Raw genomic sequence first — 21774 nt, forward strand, 5'->3', positions numbered from 1 at the left:
ATATCTGAGGGATGTGTCAGGAGGCCCTACCATGGAAATCCCCTGACCCAAAAGTTGGGCAGTCCACTCATCAGGTTGGGCACACTAGTGTAGGTTGGATGTGAACAAAGTTGGATGGCCAAATATCCAACTTGCAACCCATGTGTGTTGAATGTGGACATGGACAAGTTTTTTCAATCCTACCATTGTTTTGGCAAATGTGCAGCCCACCTGATGAACGGCTGGGATCTCCCCAGCATGTGTGTAGATGTGCTTGCGAGCTTAGAGAGATTTCTCCAAGAAGATATTTTTGGGAGCAATGAAGTTGGGATCAAGGTCAAGAAAAAAGAAACCCTGGAAATGAGAGTTTGATGTCAGGTAAGTGTCCAGGAAATTTGACTAAAACCCAAAGAAGCTCAAACCTCAACAAACCCTTTTCTCAACTTGTATAAAAACCCAATACCATGAAACCATCTCTGCATTGAGGTTATATCTCAATGTGAAAACTGGAACATTAGAGAGAGATAGGGAATATAACATTTCATTCTTTATTTTAGGTGAGGGATGGACTTTCAGGTTACTAAGGCTTTCAATAATTCAGGCAGAGAAAAGGTTGTAAGAAGCATGTGGTAGTTTCAATTTCAAGAGTAGAAAAAGTTGGTGAGAAGCATGTGAGAGATTATCATTGTCATGAGAGAGAGAGAGAGAGAGAGAGAGAGAGAGAGAGAGAGGTGAAAATGGCATTCAACGCATTTACACGTCTTCGCACGTACCAAGAATTATCCTGATCCGAAACTCATGTGAGACATACCACGAGGAGATGTACAATCACTCATAAAACCTATATTCAAGAGGTGTGGCCCACCTGAGGTTTAGAAGGGCTGAGTTTCCGTTTGTCCCTTCATCCGAGTGAGGTGCATCAGATAAATGGCTTAGATGGCATATACTCAAAAAGGTGGACCCCACTTTCCATCTACAAGTTTTTACGATTTATCCCTCTCCTCCATCTCCCCTATTGCTCCCTTTGTTGTGGCCACCTGAATTATGGATTAGGCTGGATAGGTTTACCATAATAGGGCACATCTAATGGACGGGTTAAGTGAAACTTATGCTTCATGGTGGGTCCCACACAGCTAGAATGTATTGTAATTACCATGCCTCTGAACCCATGTGATCATTCCAGTGACTTTTATATCAGATATATCAGATACAAGCGCATGTGTCCACTTGCACAGAAGGGCGCACTGGATTATCCTATCCCTGCGTTTGGGTATACTTGCACAGAAGGGAGCCAACATGTTATCATCAATAGATCTTCTTCACATGTTTGGGAGGATAAATGAACTATCACAATCCAAATGCTCGACTGTGGGAATGTGCATGCATGCCTAGAAATGATACGATCTACTTGCATGCACGTGTGTATGTGGGTATATGAGTCTATTCACATACACACTTGCATGCACGTGTGTATGTGGGTATATGAGTCTATTCACATGCACAAAATGGCCCTGCGTATCATCAGGTGTACAAATGTCACGTGTACAAATGCAAGTGCCTACATCTTATTCATTACACTCTTTGATAGTATCAAATAACTCCTCTGTCACATAAGCAGGTGCACGTGTGCTCATATACAGAGAAGGGGCACGTGCATGTACACGTGCAAGAGGATCAATTTGGGCCATGGGATCAAGGAATACATGTATGACTTGAGATTTCTAGAACTGGATTTGATTTGGGAATGGGGTGGTGGTCCCCAATTCAACGGGTTTGAATCCCAACCTGTTTCCACCTGTGATCAGATCATTATATTATTATCCAATAAAGATTAGCATTCCTAGGGTTTGCTAGGATTCGATTTTAGATTAGGAGGAAGTGTCTCACCAGCGACAATCCCAGACAGGCATGCATTAAACAAATCAAACTTAAACTATCTCTCTCTCCTCTACACACCCCATTCAAATACACCACACCCCAATGCTGGTGTAGGGTAGTGGTACGTGCTGAAGCTAGTATACAGCTGAGCTGCCCCACCATACAGTGGCATATGCCACGAATCCAAACTGCCAAAACAGTGGGACCAACTGTAGGTTGGTCATAGGTTAAAATCAGACTGATGACACGGTTCTGTCTTATGATCAATGGACAAATTTTTTGTTGAATTTGGACGGTTTATTACTTTTCATTTTGATTTTTACAACTCATTAGATGTTCACCAATCAGCCTTATTTTTTCACCAATCGACTGGTATCATTTTACTTTTAGTGTAAGTTGGTTTTTTTTTTTTTTTTTGGTAAACCCATCTTAAATGTGGGTCCCACGACTTGGGCGGTTGGGATTTGGAGTAGAAACCACTTATATGATGGCACAACTCACTTGTGCATTATATGCAACTTATTCTGCTGCGGTGTATCAGAACTCACCATGCAAATTCCCTCAACATGTCCCTCTCGCTATAGTTCTATGCACTCCGTACTCACGATACACGTGGCGACGTGTCGCAATCCGAGCCATGGTCTGTTGGGCCACTCCGTAGATTGGCAATAGGCTGAGATATTGAACAACTCGCACCATCCACTCATAATGAGTTTTCCTGTTGGAATGCAGACCGTTCCTTTTGCAGGGCACTGATCGAACGGCATCCACATTCTAATCACCTTGCGTTTTGGGTTTGGCCCATGCATATGTTGGGAGGCCAGATAAACAGTCCCATCACGACACGTGTTTACTGCGTGTATGGTAAAGATGGAGCTGTACAGAACGTCAATGACGAGCTGCACATTACCATACCGTTGGATGGCCTCCGCACAAAAACTTCCCAAGCTTGCAAATCTCAACCATCCAATATTTGGCCTTGTTTCCGGTTAAGTACTGTGAACACTACATTTTTCTCTGTAATGTCTATTTGCTGACCACCTATTATAGGGTTAGATTCTTAGTATCCGACAGATTTTGGTGAATGGGCCATCCACGGTGGGCCCATGTTATTAACCGTTTGGGGACGCGGATTTCCTGCGAAAGCTGTTCGCAGGAAGTTCCTGCGCTGGAAACCTAGGTGGGACCCACTGTGATGTTTGTAAGAAATCCACCACGTCCATCTGTTTTGTGAGCTCATTTTAGGACATTGGGCTAAAAATGATCTGGATCAAATACTCAAGTGGGCCGAATACGTGAGGTTTGAATCAGGCTAATATTTGCGTTCTCAGTTCATCCCAGTAGGAATGACTTTACGAACGGTATGGATGGTACGTAAACATCACTGTCGATTCCAAGGGAGGTTTAAACTCTAGAAATTTCCCTACCCACATTTTCCTTTAGTGCGGCCCACTTGAGTCTTAGATCCTGCTCACTTTTCTTTTCAAGTCCTAAAATGAGCTCACAAAACGGATGGACGGAGTCGATTTATCACAAACATCACGGTGGGCCCCACCTAAGTTTCCTGCACAGCAACATCCTGCTAAAAGCTTTCGCAGGAAATCCGCGTCCACTGTTTGGTTAACTAAACTACGGGCCCCACTCGTCTCAGTTGTGCTTTGATAAGCTAAATGGTACTGTACAGCATTGAGAAATATCTGATCATCTCATGTTTTCAGTTCGTACAAGTGGGGCCCATGTTTCATTCAGTAAGACAGACGATTAATCTGTTGGGCCCCACCTTGGATAACCTTTCAATCTGTAACCCTTATATAGACGCTTAAGAGAAGAAACCCATCAACCGTCCACATTCAACCGAAAAACAGGCCCATGATGGACGGCCCTTATCCTCCAATCTTCGAAAATTTGTGGTAATTGGTCCATCTCTTTGGGTCCCAACAGATCAATGGATCCGATCACTAAAAATATGGGCCCCACCGGTCCAAATTGCAAAAGCAAGTGTACGTAGAGTTAGAGGATGGTAAAATTCCAGCGGTTTGTTGAAGAGATCTCGGCATCCGTGCATGGCAATATTTCACGTATTCTTTCCAAGGAGGCACGGGGGCTCCGCTGATTTCTCCCAAGCAATGCCAGTTTCCAGGGTTTGAATAATACAAAATCGTTTAGCGTGCAAAATGACCTTCTCCTTTCTTAATATTTTCCTCATTACCACTTAGTAACTCGTAAACTCCTTGTAAATATTTAAATTATTTTGTTGAATTGGGTCTTACTCGGGCCGTATATGTTGGATCATACTCGTGCATGCACCAACCGTACACGTGGCATAAATTCAATATCTAAACAGTGAGTTCCACTGTAGATGGAACATGATTTCAGTGATCATCAACATGCATTCTGTGATTTAGACCATCTATATAGCAAGCACCAGAGACGATGGGTGATGTGCCAAAAAAATCTCAGATGGAAGGTCCATGCTCTTTGATGTGGATGAGGCAAGTGATCAGAGGATTCGGATCGTCCAATTTGAGAAACATAGGGATGCCTGCGAGATGGATGGCTCAGATCACCGATATGGGTCCCACATGTACAAATTCTTCTTTACTTGTCGATCGAAGACCTACAAATTCCTCATATTCTAGTTCATCAGATCAATGGTCAAGATGACAATACCAGTGGCCACACGTGTTCAAAAGTGAAAGCATATACTGTTTGCTTGGGCTTCAAACCCTACAAATTCCTCTTTACTTTACTTTTTGACCTTTCTAATGGTGGCTAGTGTTCAGATAATTAGAACCGTCGAATCAGTTTGATTTTAGACCCTGTGCATTCGAAGTGGGCCAGCCTTCATTTATGCGTTTGATGCATATAACATCGATAAAACTACCTTGCCTGCATAGATTAGAGTACCATGTTCTTCCATTTTAAAGAAAAAGGCCCAACTTGACGGATGGATAGATCTCGCACGTATGTGGCATGCTGCACATGTATGGCGTGTACACCAGCCTTATTGCACACGCGTGTGTGCTTACCATGACGTTAAACATTCCAGTGTAACTTATGGTCTATTCATTTACGATGGGGCCCGTTATTTGAACCGTTTGGATCGAGGCACATATGGGCCACCGAATCGAGTCAGTCAGTCTTTCAAAACTGCTATTCTGGGGCTTTGCATGTGTACATGCCTAACACGTGGACACGAACAACACATGTGATTGATCACGTCCTCTTATCAAACAATTACCACCGTGAATGCCAAATCTCAGATACGGAAGCAGATTAAATTATCAGATGGACCACAGGCACATTGAATTCCTGACGTTGGTCAATTTCTCTCATTGTGTACATTTCGTGCAAGTTGGATTCAAGGGCCTGATTTTAAGATATGGCCGCTACACAGTTCAAACTGTCTGATGAACAGCTCCAATATCCCACACGTGTTCCTTGCTTCCACGTGCAAGGGGACCACACTCTCCGTTTCTTTTCCCTCCTTTCCTTGCGTTTTACTCTCCCTCGAAGCGACGTCGTTCTCTCCCAAGCACTACAGGTTGGCCACTCACAATTTCCCGGTTATTTTTTAAATAAGCCGACCTGAAACCGGGAACCGACCAACCGCCACCTGTCGGTCACCTTTCACCACCGTCCCCCAACCAAACGGTGCGCCCTTTCATGAATCTCCGAGCCCTTTTCTCCTCCTCCTATTTTCTTATTCCCACCACCATTCCCTCTCTCTCTCCCCCTCCTCTAAAACCCTAATACCAAAAAAACCGCCGTTTCCGCTTAAACAATACATACAAAACCGCTTGTTACAAAAACCCACTTCCCAAAACCACTTATCCAGGATAAAAACCAGTTTTTGAATAAAAAGGTATGCCTTTTCTTATTTGCCGTTGGACCTTAGAAATAGCCTTTGTTTCCTTTTGTTCATTTTATAATTTTCAATTATTTTTCTCTTGGGGTTTGAGAGGAGTGCCTGAAGGAGAAAGAAGCACGTGCACTAACGTATTTCGGCATGCATGCGGTGGTAACCCTAACATGCATGCTTTGCTTTCATAAATGAGGTGCATGCACCTCCCTAAGCTTCTCTTCCCCACGTGTGATTTCTCACGTGTGAAGAGCATTTTGTTTAAACCCTAGTTTTAGAGGGTGGTGATGATGATATATGGATAACTCCGGCCTGATATGAAAATGGTAAATCCTACGAATAGGCACTTGTGATTGTTGCACATACCACTTTTTTGGCTGCATACACGTCAGTGTACCATGTATCAGGACTATCATTCACGCTGACGTGGTAGCGACAGGAAAAGGGGGTGCGTAGTACGCACAATGCGCAGTGGAATGCAACCAGGGTAAGACAACCAAGCGGTTTGTAAAACCCCTATAAGTGGTTTTGCACTTAAAAGTTGCCATCACTAATGATCTAGTTGGCTAAGTGCATGGAAGCCTTCACATGCATACAGTTGCATGTGGCCTCCTTGGCGTACATATCACCTATCTGGACCGTTCATTAGTTCCAGTTCTCTCTTCATAGGATGCCTTTAAGAAATCATACTCATTGGATAATCTGAACCACCCAATCAGGGGCATGTAGAAATGGAGGTACAAGATCTCTCCTGGAAGATAGCTCCAATCTGGTATATCCAGGACCATTCGATTGCTGTAATTTTTGTAGCATAGTGGAAGAAGTAGGTGCCGGACCTAATGGATGGTTGAGATATATGATGCTAATACCAATAAATCCAAATGCAACTATGTGCCTGGTAAGGTTCCAATTCACTTTGTACTCTCTCCCTCTCTAAGTTGGGCATGATTATGATGAGATTACCGAGAGCATTTATTTTTACAGTGGTGCAGGCTTTAAATATATATATTTTAAAAAAAAAGAAAAAAAGGAAGCCATGTGTTTTACCTTCTTTGATTCCTTTCTTGACGGTCAAACTTACAGTGAGGTTTGAACCCGCCAAGATGAGTATTTTTTCCCTCTCTCTCTCTCTCTCTCTCTCTCTCTCTCTCTCTCTAAAATCCTTCCATTAAAAAAATCCGTTCTCTTTTTGTAAATTTTACCCTCTCCGTACTCAGACTAGCATGAGTGGAGGGATTTGTTATATGAGAGGAAGTTGTGGTGAATCTCACTCCTTCGGATGCTTTGATTTTGGATTTCCTTCCAATCTGTCTCTAAAGTTTGGGAATGAAATAACACCCAAGACCCGGAAGACAAGGGTTCGTGTCCTCATGTAGGGGTGCATGTAGCATAGAGTTCGTTTTGCATCTGTCGTGGCTCAGGATCCAGCGTGTGTCGCCAGCTACTGGGGCCCACATGCTAAGATAGTCTGATGATTTGAACCGTCCATATTATCGTTACCACCGTAAATGAACTATTATCCCCTATCGCGTTTCACTGATAATCCTATACTGTGGTTTTTAGAGCTTCTATGTGAGCCATTGAATTTTTTCCTATACATTGTTGTAATTTCATCTACAAATAGTGATGGTCATAACCATATGTTCAGAGTAAGGTTCTTAGGGTGGACCGTATAGCATGCAGTCCAAAACATGGACGGTCTCGATCACTAGACCACCCAGCATGTAGGATCCACTAGGTGGCGAGAGCGGCTGGACGCCTAGTCGCGATGGAAGCAAATCGACCTTGTCGGTTTTTCCATACACGAGAGGGTCATTTCCTTTTCAAAGGGATCGGTTGTTCCTTGTGAAAATCGAACGCATGCATGCATGATGTTATGGGAGTGCAATACAGAGAATACATGCATGATGATATGGAGAGAGAGAGAGAGAGAGAGAGCCCGGCTGCAGCGGGGGCAGTTTGATTATTAGGATGAGGAGATAATAGTAAAATAAGGGTGGTATGGAGGAATGGAATGGGAGAGAGTGATGGTGTTGTTGTTTCGAAGGGGTCTTTCAAATATTTGTATATATTTATATACATACAGAGAGGGTAGGGTATGCCTACGGGAGAATGCCAATGAAGAGTTGTTGGCAAGTGCAGGTTACTGACATGAAATGACAAGTGGCCAACTCGGCTTGAATAAATGGATGTGGACGAGGGTAAGCGTGTGGGCTTTTTGTCACACTTTGTCAGACAAATACAGACTTCTCTGGGTGTGCATGTAAATCTAGGATTAAGTAAAAAAAAAAAAAAAAAGTTGAAATGGGTTGGAGATTTGACGTGCGTTAAGAGGAGTTAGAGACATGTTGAGCGAATGTTGTTTAATGTTTTAAATTTGATTGTAGTACAGTGTCAATGTCATTGATTGACCACTTGATTCCATTAGGCAAATGTTGATGCCATCTACAGATGCTCAATTCCATAAAGAAAATTTAGAAAAATTCTGATTGGTTGCTGAATAGTTTTGAAAGTCCCTACAATAGTATATCAAATAATCTTTGATGTCATTGATTGGTTTTCGATAACTGCCAATGCCATCGAAAGACCCACCAAAGGCGCGCACAGAATTATATAAGTGCGCGATTCATTTCCTATTCAAATTGAGTGATATATATATATATATATATATATATAGGGTGTAAATGGAATTACGGTAAGGATTAGGGTTCTCCAAACGTGCTTAAGAGTTTAAGAGGGATTTCGAAGGAAAAAAACTTAGTTTTTTTTTTTAATCTTGAGGCCTTGATTGGTAGAATTTTCATTTCTTATCACTTTATTTTCATAGTGTATTATCTCTTTATGCCGTAGTTTTTTTTTTTTTTTGGAAGTATTTTTCCACGAAAGTTCAAATTACCTTACTATTAGATTTGTTTGGTGATTGTGATTATCTTCTTTGATTCTTCTCTGTGTGCTTCTGCAAGTCCCAACAAGTAATCCACGTAAGTTTATAATGATTAAGGTTGGAGATCCTACAAAGTTGGAAATAAGCCTAATCCTAATTTTGATAGGGTCATATGCCTTAACGTTATAAATTTTCAATGCTAAAGTGGTGCTTTCTTCCCCATAAATACAATTATAAGTTTTAGAAAAGAAATTTAAACATGCCACTAATTGCAATCATGGAAGAGAATGACGAATCCTACTTGAGATGCACACATTGCTAAAATAAGGATTAGACTCAATTTCAATTATGCAGGATCCTAGTATTGAAATTCAAGAGTGAAAGAAAAATCACGTCCATTTTAAATATCTTAGTGTCCCGATGCATTGCACATTTGGTATGAATTTTTGTCAATCCATACCTTCCAAAGAATGGGTCCAACCATGGATAGAGCATAGACCAAAATTCATTAACTTTTTTTTTTGGAGGAGGAAAGTGGAAGGACATCACATGTAATTTTATTAATCGTGTGTAAAAATGCAACCTTTGGGCTGGCACCATAAGAAGACTGAGCATGTCCATTGAATATTTAGATCTATGCAAATAAGAAACATCAAAGCTACTTATACTAACAAAGACTGCAGTGAAAATAAATAAATAAATAAAAAGTAGCTATCGAGCCCAATACAGGTACTCTCGAAGATATCACAAAAAAAAAAAAAAAAAAAGAAGAGAGGGAGGGACCAAAGGAAGCCCACCCAGTACACATATTTGCCTGTTTAGTTGGGAATCTGTCCATTATAGTTGAGTGTCTTGAGCCGAGTGATTGAGATCACCTGATGTGGACGCGTCACAGTCAAACTTTCACACTGATCAATTAAACAATCTCGACCCTTGGATTTTGCGTGTAAAATGGGGCCGCCTTAAAAATCCATTTGATTGCCAACGAGGTAGGGATCGTTTCCTAAGTTTCTCGGTTTATGTCCATCCATGATGGGCAACATGATATGGATGGTCATGATTTGATAACCTTGGCTCCCTATTCCAATCCCGGGACATGAGAGAGCGAGTAAGCATTTAAAAATCGGCACACGTACATTGAAGCTAGCTTTTTTAACCAACAAAATTAAGTTCGAGCCTTATTTTCTGAGAAGACCCTATTTTCTTTGCTATTTTTAGCCTTAACACAATCTCTCCCTAAAGGGTCATTGCATTTAGAATAGAATAGAATAGAGAGGGTGGAGAGAGAGAGAGAGAGAGAGTTATATATAAACCTCCTGTTTTACTTAGGTTAAAATGTCTCCTGCTCTCAATTTCTAACCTTTCCTCTTCTCTTCTAGACCCGAATGACCATCTCTCTGAAACCTACCTATTCTTCTCTTACTCATGGCTTCAGTCTCTCTTTCATACACTAACTGAACCACAGCCCTTCCTCTCCATTGATTTTACAGAAACCCCATAAAAAAACAGTCTTCTCTTATTCCTACAACCTCTTCTTTCTTACAACCTTCAATGGCCTCTATGAACAATTGGTTGGCTTTCTCTCTCTCCCCTCAGGAACTCCCATCACAGCCTCAAAACCATGCTCCACACACTGGCTCTCGACTCATCTCCGGTGACTCCGTATCCCGCTCCGGAATCGCCTTCAACTCTGACGAAGTCTCTGGCGGTGATGTCTCCACCGACTGCTTTGACCTTGCATCGGACTCGACAGCCCTAAGACCAGATGGCCATTTTGGTATTTTAGAAGCATTCAACAGAACCCATCATCCCCAACAAGGTTAATATCATAAATGCAACTCCTCATCTATTTTCCTTAATGGGTTGTCTTTCGAATCCTATATTAGAAAAGGAAAGAAAAAAAAAGAAAGAAAGAAAGGAAGCCTCTTTGGATTTTGATCCTCCCTCCGTTTTATTTATTTATTTATTTTTTTTTTTATGCAGATTGGAACATGAAGGCCATGGCCATGAACTGTGATACAAGCTTCAAGACAAGTTCTGAACTTTCGATGCTGGTCAGCTCCACTGGCAACCAAACCCTAGTCCACGAGGAGCCGAAGCTCGAGGATTTTCTTGGTGGGCATTCATTCTCTGATCATGAAGAAAAACTTCCTGGGTGCAACGGCATTCCACCCTCATATGATAATTCCGGGGATTACATGTTCTCCAACTGCTCTCTACAGCTTCCGGCCACAACAACGGAAATGTCTACAAACGGCAACAATTCCATCGGATTATCAATGATCAAGACCTGGTTGAGGAACCAGCCTGTACCAACACATATGGAGAAAAAGAATGATGCAGGGAGCAATTGTGGAACGGCGGTGAATGCCGGAACCCTAACTAATGCGCAGACACTGTCACTTTCGATGAGTACTGGGTCCCAGTCAAGCTCTCCATTGCCACTTCTTGCTGCAAGTGGGACAGGAGGAGAGAGTTCATCTGCCGAGAATAAGCAGAAAACTGTTCTTGATAGCCAGACTGGTGCTGTAGAAGCTGTTCCCCGGAAATCTATTGATACGTTTGGGCAGAGAACATCTATCTACCGCGGCGTAACAAGGTTTGCTTTGCGTCTACCAGTTACGAAATTAATAGGAAAAAAAAAAAAAAAAAACTTCAGTTTGATTTTTTTTCTCTCTCTCTCTCTCTTTTTTTTTTTTTTCCATTTTATGTGGGGATTATCTTTGTTTACAGATACCCATGTAAACTTACAATAAATAAATAAATAAATACAGAAAGAAAAAACCCACTTTTTTTTTTTTTTTCTGAAAAGGTGGGAGCACAAATGGATGTGAATTTTCTGTTCTTCATTGCATTTCTCTCTTTTTTTCTTCCTAATTATTTGGTCCTCTCTCTCTCTCTCTCTCTCTCTCTCTCTCTCTCTCTCTCTCTCTTCGGTTTTTCCAGACACAGGTGGACTGGTAGATATGAAGCTCACCTATGGGACAATAGTTGTAGGAGAGAAGGACAGACTCGCAAGGGTCGGCAGGGTATGCTTGCATCTCATTAATTTCGGGAAATTTCTATTTGATATTTTGTTTTCTTAATAAACCTAGCTTTCGTTTGTATTGACATTTTCCAATTATTTTCTTGTCATCTGTCATGTTCTGGGTGTGGGTCTTCTTCAACTTGCATGCAGTTTATTTGGGTAAGCAAAAGATTCGGATCCTATCTCTTTTCATTATCTATTTTGAATCATTTTAAGGTTTCCTTTTTCCTTGCTGTTTATCATATATGTATATTTGAGGAATCAAGGTTTTTTTTTTTTCCTTCTTTGATTCTTTGATTAGGTGGTTATGACAAAGAAGAGAAGGCAGCTAGGGCTTATGATTTGGCTGCTCTCAAGTATTGGGGTTCAACTACAACAACCAACTTTCCTGTGAGTTGCATTTTATTTTATTTTATTTTCCCTCTAATTAAATGAAGGTGTTGGCTTTGGTTTATATCTCAAAAGGTTTCTTTTCTTGCACAGATAACTAATTATGAAAAGGAGTTAGAGGAGATGAAACACATGACCAGGCAGGAATACGTTGCATCTCTTAGAAGGTACTGTGGATTTTTCTTCAAAAGAACTAAATGATCCTTGAGGAGGGATTTCCAATTGGTTTTCGGTTTGCACGAGGGAGACTGATGGGCTCCACTGTGGATGGAATATTTTCAAAACATCTCTTGGATTGAAAGATCATAGCCATTCAGTCATTGGTCTTTCCTGATCAGTCGAGAATGTGCACCATTGCTGGGTTTCTTTACAAAATGCCGTGACTAGTGAAAGGACTACGGATACTGCTTTTAGTCGATTCCTGAACCATGGTCCATCAATAGTAGGGACCATCAGATCACTTGTGGAAAAAAGAGGAACCAACTAAGGTCATAGATCATATAATATGTAGTTCTTCTTCTCTTTTCCTTTTTGATGAATAAGGATAGGTAATGTAGGATGAAGCTAATAGCATATTTCCTTTCAATACAGAAAGAGCAGTGGCTTTTCTCGCGGTGCTTCTATATATCGTGGAGTCACAAGGTATGGTTTGCCCGTTTTTTTACTGGCTTTATCCATATATTTGGTTATTAGGTTCACAAGAATAAGATCTTCCTGGAGATTTAAACCAGTTATAATATGTTGATATTGTTAATGAGCACAACTCGCATTTTAATTCCCACTGGGCCCAAATATCTTCCCTGTCCATTGATTGTGGTGTGAAAATCCTATGATTCCATTGACTTGTTAAAAAACTGAGCAGGAACTGTGCGTATAGATTACTTCCATGTTTGGCACACGGTCTTTTTGGATCAGGATACAATCCTATTAATATCTGGCTCAAGGACTGAATACATGGATTTCTTGGTTACCTGTATTGTAGCAGTATCACGAATTGGGCCATTTAAGGAACCTATGATAACTGCTATACAATCCCAAATCATTCAGGCTATTACAATTATACCAATGATTGATATGATTAAAAAAAATCTGTGTTTTAGTGCTCCAGTTTTGTTCATATAAGTAGAGGTGGGGAATTTTGATAGAAGCTAAAATCCTTTTCTCATGGTATGGATTAAATTTGTTACTTACACCTGACTGCAGACTTAGATAACCTGGTGCAAAATATATGGCTGGTAAACTTATCAGGTGGGTCATAATGAAGAAATTAATGGATGGCCAATGGCTTGATTCAATATACAGTTGTGGCCTACCCTACCAAATGACTGGATTGACCTGATTTTGGAGACAAATGGACCTAATTGATTTCCTCCTAACGCTCCCTCCCCTGACTCTCCCCCCATAATGAGAATGAGTGGAACACTACCGAATAGCTTTCAGTATATTTCAAACTCACTTTTCTCTCGTAACTGTAATTAACAGGGAATCGTGAGAAAATTTACTCATTTTTACAATGACTAAATGTGCTAATCCTTGGGGATTGTAATTTAAGGATTATATATGTTTATTGATATGTTACAGACACCATCAGCACGGAAGGTGGCAAGCTAGGATAGGAAGGGTTGCAGGGAATAAAGATCTTTATTTGGGCACTTTCAGTAAGTTCTCCGATTTTGACATGATTAAGGAAAGAGGGACATTATGTAACTAGTTTTGTTTCATATTCTCACGTGAGCGGTATTCTGCAGGCACTCAAGAAGAAGCTGCTGAAGCCTATGACATTGCTGCTATCAAATTCCGCGGCCTAAATGCAGTAACAAACTTCGACATGAGCAGATATGATGTAAACAGCATAATGGAGAGCAGTACATTGCCAATCGGGGGAGCGGCAAAGCGTCTGAAAGAGGCTGAGCAGACTGAGACCAGTGTGAATGGGCGAAGGATGGATGATGAGAATATAACTTCACAGCTGACTGATGGAATCAGCAGCTATGGATCTCACCAGCACGGGTGGCCCACCATCGCATTCCAACAGGGTCAGACACTCAACATGCATTACCCTTATGGTCCGAGAGGCTGGTTTAAGCAAGAACAAGATACCATCACTGCCCACGGGCTGCAAGATCTTCATCAGCTTCATTTGGGCAACACACACAACTTCTTTCAGCCTTCGGCTCTGCACAACCTCATGAACTTGGATTCTTCATCTTTGGAACATAGCTCCGGATCAAATTCAGTTATTTACAGTGGTGGCAGCGGCAGTGGTGGCGGTAGCAATGGAAGCTTTCAAGGAGCTGTGGGTGGAACCAATGGCTTTGTTATGCCTATCAGTACAGTGATGGCTGATCAAAGCCATCAACAAAATCAAGCGAGTTTTGGAGAAAATGAAGTGAAACAGCAGTTAGGTTATGATAACGTGGTGGCTCTCACTGATCCATACACCGGAAGAAACGTGTATTATCAGTCACAGCAATCACCTGGTTCTGTGAAGGCTAACAACAGCTATGACCAAAACTCTGGGTGTAATAGCTGGATGCAAAACTCAGTTCAAGCTATTCCACCCAGGTCGAACAATCTGGCTGTTTGTCCTGGGGCTCCAGTTTTCAGTGTATGGAATGATACATAGGGTTTATTAGAAGAAAGGAAGGAGAAAAGGTAGGACATAGAAAAGGGAAGAGAAGGGAGGAATAGAAGAAAGGGTTAATGGGGAAACAGATGTACACAAACTTCTAAACTTAGGCAAGGATTGGACTGAAGTTGATAACAGCAAGCGAGATTTGATGGGGTTTTTCTTCCTCAATTGCTGTTAATTTTGGAACTTCGGAACGGATAAAATCCTCAGACTGCCTTATTACACCCGGTGTTGTAAATCCGAAAAAATAATTTTTGATTATGATACATGGAATGGGATTTCTTTCTTTTCTTTCTTCTTCCATTGGTTTTAGTTGCATCATAGATATGTTACTGCTGGACTATAGATATCTACGTGAGGAGAGACGGACTTACATGTGGGACATGTTTCAACCTACCATGTTGGGGCTCTCCAAGATTAAGCATCCCACGTGGGCCATCAATCTTCAAGCACTAACACTAAATATGTGGCACGTGTGTCAATGTGCACGTTGCAAGTGTGCAATTGTGCATGTGTCATGTGCCCCTAACCAATCTTTTATTTTTCCACGTGTCACAAACTAAGGGAACAACTAGAGTCAGCAACATTTTTAATATATATGGATTTGCAGGAGGAATGCCCTGACCATGGAGCAAACAAATACTCTCTGAGCTATCAAAGGACTCTAGAAGATAAGCTGAGCTACCACACCCCAAAAATTGAGTATGCACCCTCATGCCTGAGTTACGGTCCATGACTCGTAAACTTAGTATACTTAAATCATGTGAATAATTAGAAGTTATTTTAAAACGGAAATGTGAATAATAATAGGAAACATGTCTCATTTAATTATTTTACTGATCTAGCAAAGTAAACTCGCCTTAGATTAAATATGGCCACTATTCCTGTGGAATCCACTGGTTTGGCTTCATGTTTATATATATATATATATATATATATATATATATATAAAGATTCAATTATATTCCAAATGAAGAAAATTATATGGAAATTACAGTTCGAGGAGGACCTCAACAACTAATAGGAGAGGAGGATCCTGCCTATCATATTCTTAGAAACTGTTAGAGCCCACAGATGAAAGCTGGTATCTGATCTGTCCCAAGCCAGTACGGTCCAGCACAAACTCTCCTATGGTCTTATGTAGAAGCTCAAAAACTTGGACAAAGGTTCTATCCGCTTGATTGACACTTCTCAGGCGAGCCAAGCCATTTGCCACCCTGTTTGGCTCCCAGGGAATGTGCAAGATAGAGGCAGATACTCTGTTCCGAATGATGTTAAATGATCTCCTTTTCTAGTATAGGATGTTCCAAGGGGTCCAAGTTATTTTAAATAGGATGTCCACGACCGATTGAGAGTCACTCTCCACTTCAATCCAGTTAAGACCATGAGTCAAACATAAATTCAGCCTGTCTACCACCATTTTAGCTTTTGCCTGAAAGTTGGATCCTTCCCCATATCCTTTGCAGAAAGTGAAGATAAGATCACCTTTATCGTCACGACATATCCCTCTACTTCTGGACGGCCCCGGATTCCTGCGTGAGGACCCATCAACATTCAACTTCACCCATCCAGCAAATGACCTCCTCCATAAAATAATGCACATGTGCAGTCATTTGGATTGGGGCCAAGAAACGCCTAGGTCCTGCAACACCTCAATAATGTTACCGTCATTTGCGGGTGAGAGTGGGAAGGAGGAAATAATGTGGGAGAACCAATTGCAAACTCTAGCAATGGATTGGTCCAATATGATTGGGGACCCATCGAAGCAGTTTGCATTTCTGGAAAGCCAAATTTCCCAAAAAGTTAGCGCTGGGGCAAGCCCTCGGAGAACTCCGATGTTGGACTTTTCCTTGGCCATGTTCCACCATTGGAGGGATCATGCCAGAACGGATTGGCTGTGGATAACTGAGATAGAGAGAATGATTGAGAAGTGGTTCCATATCCTGCTGGCCAGCTCTCCATTGATGAAGAGATGGTCAATCGATTCCTCTTTGCGTGAGACTTCTTCCGAGCAACAATTGTAGCATGAGACTGTGGTGACTCATTTGGCTTTGATGATGACGTCAATCGGATAACTCTATTTATCAATTTGGCTTCATGTTCTTTCTCTTGAATCATTGTATCTTCTTCAATTCCATCTGTATGGTTTTTTTTTTCCATCAATACACCGTCAGTTGGCTAGGCTTAGTGATTGAACCCATCATAGTTCATGTACATTATAATAAAAATAAAATGCATGAATGTCATGAGATGCATGGATGCATGAATGCATCAAGTGGGTTAATCAGTCCACTTGCTTGAATTGGATTCCATCAACCCTCATCTCTCCCTTTTTGGGGTAGACTTCCATCATCTTGGTAGGCTTTCATATATTGTGGGCAACTAGGAATGGTCCCATATGTCATTCGTTACTTAAGTACCTACAAGTCATCTAGGGAGTGCCCCTTGCTATTCAGCGCAGTTATGCGATGCATGACATGGTTGCATGATAAGAATGACTAGTGCATGGTATTAACATTTGTCACACACACACACACACACACACACACACACACATATAACAACTATGACATTTCAATTCTCAACAAATTCAACAAACATTCAATACAAAATATTACAATCATCAAAACAATGAAATGATTATTTTAATAACAATGGAGAGGAAACATGCATATCCCTCTTTAGATCACATAAATAAATAAATAAAAAGAGAGAAAACATGCATGTTGGGATCACTCACCTAATGATTTGGAGATGTGGAATTGTTTTTCGAATAATCGAAATATGATAGTTTACAATTTTCTAAAACACAGCATGTACATGAAATTATTATCCTGATTTATATGAATTCATATGATAGGGCCCACCTTTGATTGATCGAGGACATGATCAGGGTCCACAATATTCTCAAATATTGATCTCTTCAGATCCAACCTTTGATGCAGGGTCTATAATCACAATCATTTCATGCTGGGTTCCCTTGATTAATTAAAGTGGTCTTTATCATTTTCATTTACATTTCAAATAACCCCAAAAATTATAGTTTTTTTTTTGTTTGAAATATATAATAAATGGTATTAAAAATCTTTAGAATTTTCAACTTGAAAAAATAATACTGCTGATAGAAAAGAATAGTACTAATCAATGTAGAATCCCACAAATTCCTTCTTTGTATCCCTCACAAACCATCCCCCACCATGAAAACCAAAAAAATTCCATCTCTACATCCCTCACAAAACCATCCCCACCAAGAAAACAATCAGAGCACCCAAGAACCCACTCCTCAAAACCACTAAACCAGAAGCGCCGCTTGTCGGAGAGATTGTCGGACCCTCGAATTCGATCGAAGGAGCTGGAGAAATCCCATAGGAATGCCTCCTCCCTTTCGATAACACGGCGACAATCAGCTTCTGCCCATTCCCGCAATGACCTTTCGTTCCATTGATGAAATAAAATGGACCTGACTTTTCGAGCTTCACCGTGACATCCCCACCCTTGTGGGCAGCAATCGGATTGGATGTGTTGCAGCTCAGGTAATCATCTCTGCTCACTTGCATGACTGAATCTTTTGCACCATCGAATTTCCAAACAAGTGAATCGCCGATTTGGAAGCGATTCTCTTCAGCCCATCCATTCAGAGAGTCTGAAGGAGAGGATGGGATTTCCCATGCATTGATCTTTCCTCCAACTAAGAAATCCGTAGCTTCTGAAAGGGTGAAAAGAACAGAAATGATGATGAGAGAATAACAATATAAAGTTCTTGAAGAAGCCATTAATGGATGGGATTCCAAGAGCTTGAAATGAAATTTCCTCTCTTTTCTTCTATGAGAGAGAGAGAGAGAGAGAGAGAGAGAGAGAGAGAGAGAGAGAGAATATGAAGTGGTCAACAATTATAGTTAATTATAGATGAAATCACTGAATTCATCAGAGTCCTTAAATTCAGATTATAAGTAATATATTTTTACCCTTTGCCAGTTGGACCGAGTCGAACTGATAGAGTGCATGATCTATCCAATTTGGTTAGGATCTCTCTATCAATTTGGATTGATAATCCTACATGTCGAACTGACAAACTCTGAAATTCTACTCCATTTTTAGAGATGAATAAAAGTTTTGAGATTTTTCTTATTTAATAAGATCTAGAGTACACTTTAAATTCATTAGTCAGATCCTAACCGATTAATAGCCTGTTAAGGAATTGTTTAAGTAGGGCCAAATAATCTGTTTGATCTTATACCTTAGTAGCCTACATGTTATTTTTAATACTTCTCTTTTTAACAAATACCATATAATCAACACGGTCCACTTAATGGTCAGATCGACCTAATATTTGTGGTTCCAATGTAATTCAACCTCAATAATCAAATGGACAGTGTGGATCGGATCTCACATGTCAGTGTGGGCCAAGCCTAATTCCCATGTTACAAGCAAAATATAAACTTCTACGTAGAGGTTAGAGGTTTCATAATCAACTGGCTTATTTGGAGATGATCTACTGATCATATGAGACAAATCTAAGTCATCCATTGACATCACAAAATTTCATATTGATAATGGGTCAATAGATCACTTAGATCCAAACCATTTATGTTTCTAAAAAAAAAAAAAAATTTGATTCAAAATATCATAAGTACAATCCTAACATTTCATTAGTGTGCCTCATCAAACAGTTATATTTACCCATATTCTCTAGACAACAATTTATATCTATTATAGAATGAACATACGTAGTGGAGATCTGATACGATCTATTTGATCACTATTTTAGGTCTAAGGTGTAAATGATATTTATGGTTAAATATATAAAATGACCCATTCACTAATCAGATTGATTTGAAATTTAAGGCACTAATATCTTTTGGTGCTTATGATCAGATGACCCGTTCAAATTTATCTTAATACAGTCAGATCTCAGCAATTAATTTTATTCCTAAAATATTATTTACTATATTTGAAATTATAAAGCATTACTTTGTTAAAATTTTTCTACACACCTATATAATGATCGTGTGGATAATCCACACAATCCATTACATAAATCGTGAAGAAATTAACAAAATAATAAAAAAATTAAAAAGATATAAGAGTTGGAACTTACCTGGTCAAGCCCTCCTAGAATCTCCTAGCTCTCACTTTTTCTTTAGGGCGGAATCAATCCTCTAACCTCATCCAAAATTAAGAGTCCGGGTAGCAAAAGTTGATCAATCAACCTTTCTATCAACCAAGAGTATCTCTACCAACTCAATTATTAACTTATTTTTATTTTTTAATTAAAAATAAATTATTTAACTATTTATTTTAGTTTTTAGTGCACCAAAATTTAAGGTCATTATATGAGCAGGGAAACCTGATGACCAAGCCAAACTAATCGACCAAGCTTGGTAATAAAGCTCACCGATCTCGATCTCTATCTCGAGAATTGATCTCGACCTCTACCTTGGGAACCAATCTCGACCTCAACTTCGGACACCGACCCTGAACTCAGAATAGAAGAATCCGAGCAAATCTTGAGTTGCATACATGCAGGACTGTCCACGAGATTCTAGCTAAAGATCACATTGATCGAGGTGTGATCAGAGAAAAATCCGAGAGTGGATTCCAACTCTGATATGAGGCCCTTCCAGCATATCTCACAGACATACTTAGATACGTAAGCTTCTGGACTAACCTATAAATATATCACCTTACCCGAGAGAGGTAGGCACAACTAACCCGATTCTTCTACACCAAATGAAAGCCAACTCGCCAAACTTAGGCATTAGAGGGTCCTCGCCATCATCGGCGCCCTCATGTGTCTTCTTTCTCTCTTTTAAGTTGCGAGTACCCAAGGACTCATGGGAGGTGGAGTAGGATCGACCAGATTTAAGCTACAACAACCACTAAGGTAACTTCATGTTGCATTCCAGATCGCCAGCTTATGTGGCCCCATGGAACAGAGATGGACGAATTATTTTGTAACTTCATGTTGCAACAGGGATGGTCGAATTATTGGAACCATCCATATAGGATGATCCTTAAAGCTCTGGTTTAATGAAGTTTCTTGTGGTGGTCTGTTCATAATCAGATTGTGTCAGGTGGTCATCTAACCACCATCTGCTGCATCTCTCGGATTTCCCGCGTGTGCTCGGTTATCAATTACAATGGCATGGAGAGGAGCATGTGTAGAGGTGCGAGTACACACTCATCCCCTACCCTACCGGAGCACCAAAATATATTTCGTTTTTTTTTTCTTTTTTTTGCAATTTGTTTTCACGACCCTCGAAGCTGATTCTCTCGTCACCGTGGACTGAGTGAAAACTAAAGATAGACCACGCCGTTTCGATTGGCAGAAATGAAGGGACCTGCCTCGTATGATGGGACCTACCCCGTATAATTACGTGGGCCACTGACTGCGCACTGTTGATGAGGGACGCTCCCCACTGACTCCCGTGGCCTGAATAATGGCCCACAAATAAATGGTTGAAAATGCATAAAACATTTCTCAACATTTGACTGACGACAGGTGGGGGATTTTAATGCCACTATCTTTCATTGGCGGATATCTTTCTTAGCCGGTCTACTCAATCAATGACTTGTTCAATCAGATTAACGGTATGGATTACTAGAAACATGGGCCTACAAAGAAAGAAACGGACGCTTAGAATTTAAAAAAAAAAAAACATAACTACTGATCATATCAACATAAACATGCTGTCCCCGGATTAGGAAAAAAATAAAAAGACTGGTCCCTCAATCAATAAGGCCCCCTGGAGTTGCGAAAACTTTGAACATCCATTTTCTCAGTACACATTTTACAACCGTAGATTAGATACGTGTTGCATAATACCTACACTTTACTTCGGGGTCCATCCTCTGAACGGATCAGATCTTCCACAATTGAGAATCTTCAACTCATGCATGGGACTTGTAATTCGCGCTTGCAGATGCGCGACTGCAATAGGAATTCTATGATTGGCCGCCCGCTCTCTGGCCTTGGCCTCGGGAATCCGATAGAAAATGAATTATCATCGAACGTCGCGATGCAAGCGTGTATATAAAAGTTACGCTGCCATAAAAAGAGAAAACGACGAGAATTCCTTGGCCGTGAAAATAGGCCGGCATGTACCAAGACAAGTGGGCCC

General features: G+C 40.6%; 2 protein-coding genes across 2 annotated transcripts; one reads left to right on the top strand and one right to left on the bottom strand.

Moving 5' to 3' along the window:
- Positions 1-9923: 9923 nt before the first annotated feature.
- LOC131246327 (AP2-like ethylene-responsive transcription factor BBM) lies at positions 9924-14925 on the top strand. The gene is made up of 9 exons (XM_058246307.1): positions 9924-10422; positions 10587-11202; positions 11550-11632; positions 11782-11790; positions 11933-12021; positions 12115-12188; positions 12613-12663; positions 13603-13679; positions 13770-14925. The coding sequence occupies exons 1-9, from the start codon at positions 10155-10157 to the stop codon at positions 14645-14647; spliced, it is 2145 nt and encodes a 714-aa protein (XP_058102290.1). The 5' UTR covers positions 9924-10154; the 3' UTR covers positions 14648-14925.
- A 2829-nt stretch (positions 14926-17754) lies between these two features.
- LOC131247400 (early nodulin-like protein 13) lies at positions 17755-18519 on the bottom strand. Its single transcript, XM_058247708.1, has one exon. The coding sequence runs from the start codon at positions 18424-18426 to the stop codon at positions 17884-17886; it is 543 nt and encodes a 180-aa protein (XP_058103691.1). The 5' UTR covers positions 18427-18519; the 3' UTR covers positions 17755-17883.
- Positions 18520-21774: the final 3255 nt, after the last annotated feature.

Source organism: Magnolia sinica, chromosome 5, assembly GCF_029962835.1.
Source record: "Magnolia sinica isolate HGM2019 chromosome 5, MsV1, whole genome shotgun sequence".
NCBI classification, from domain to species: Eukaryota; Viridiplantae; Streptophyta; class Magnoliopsida; order Magnoliales; family Magnoliaceae; genus Magnolia; species Magnolia sinica.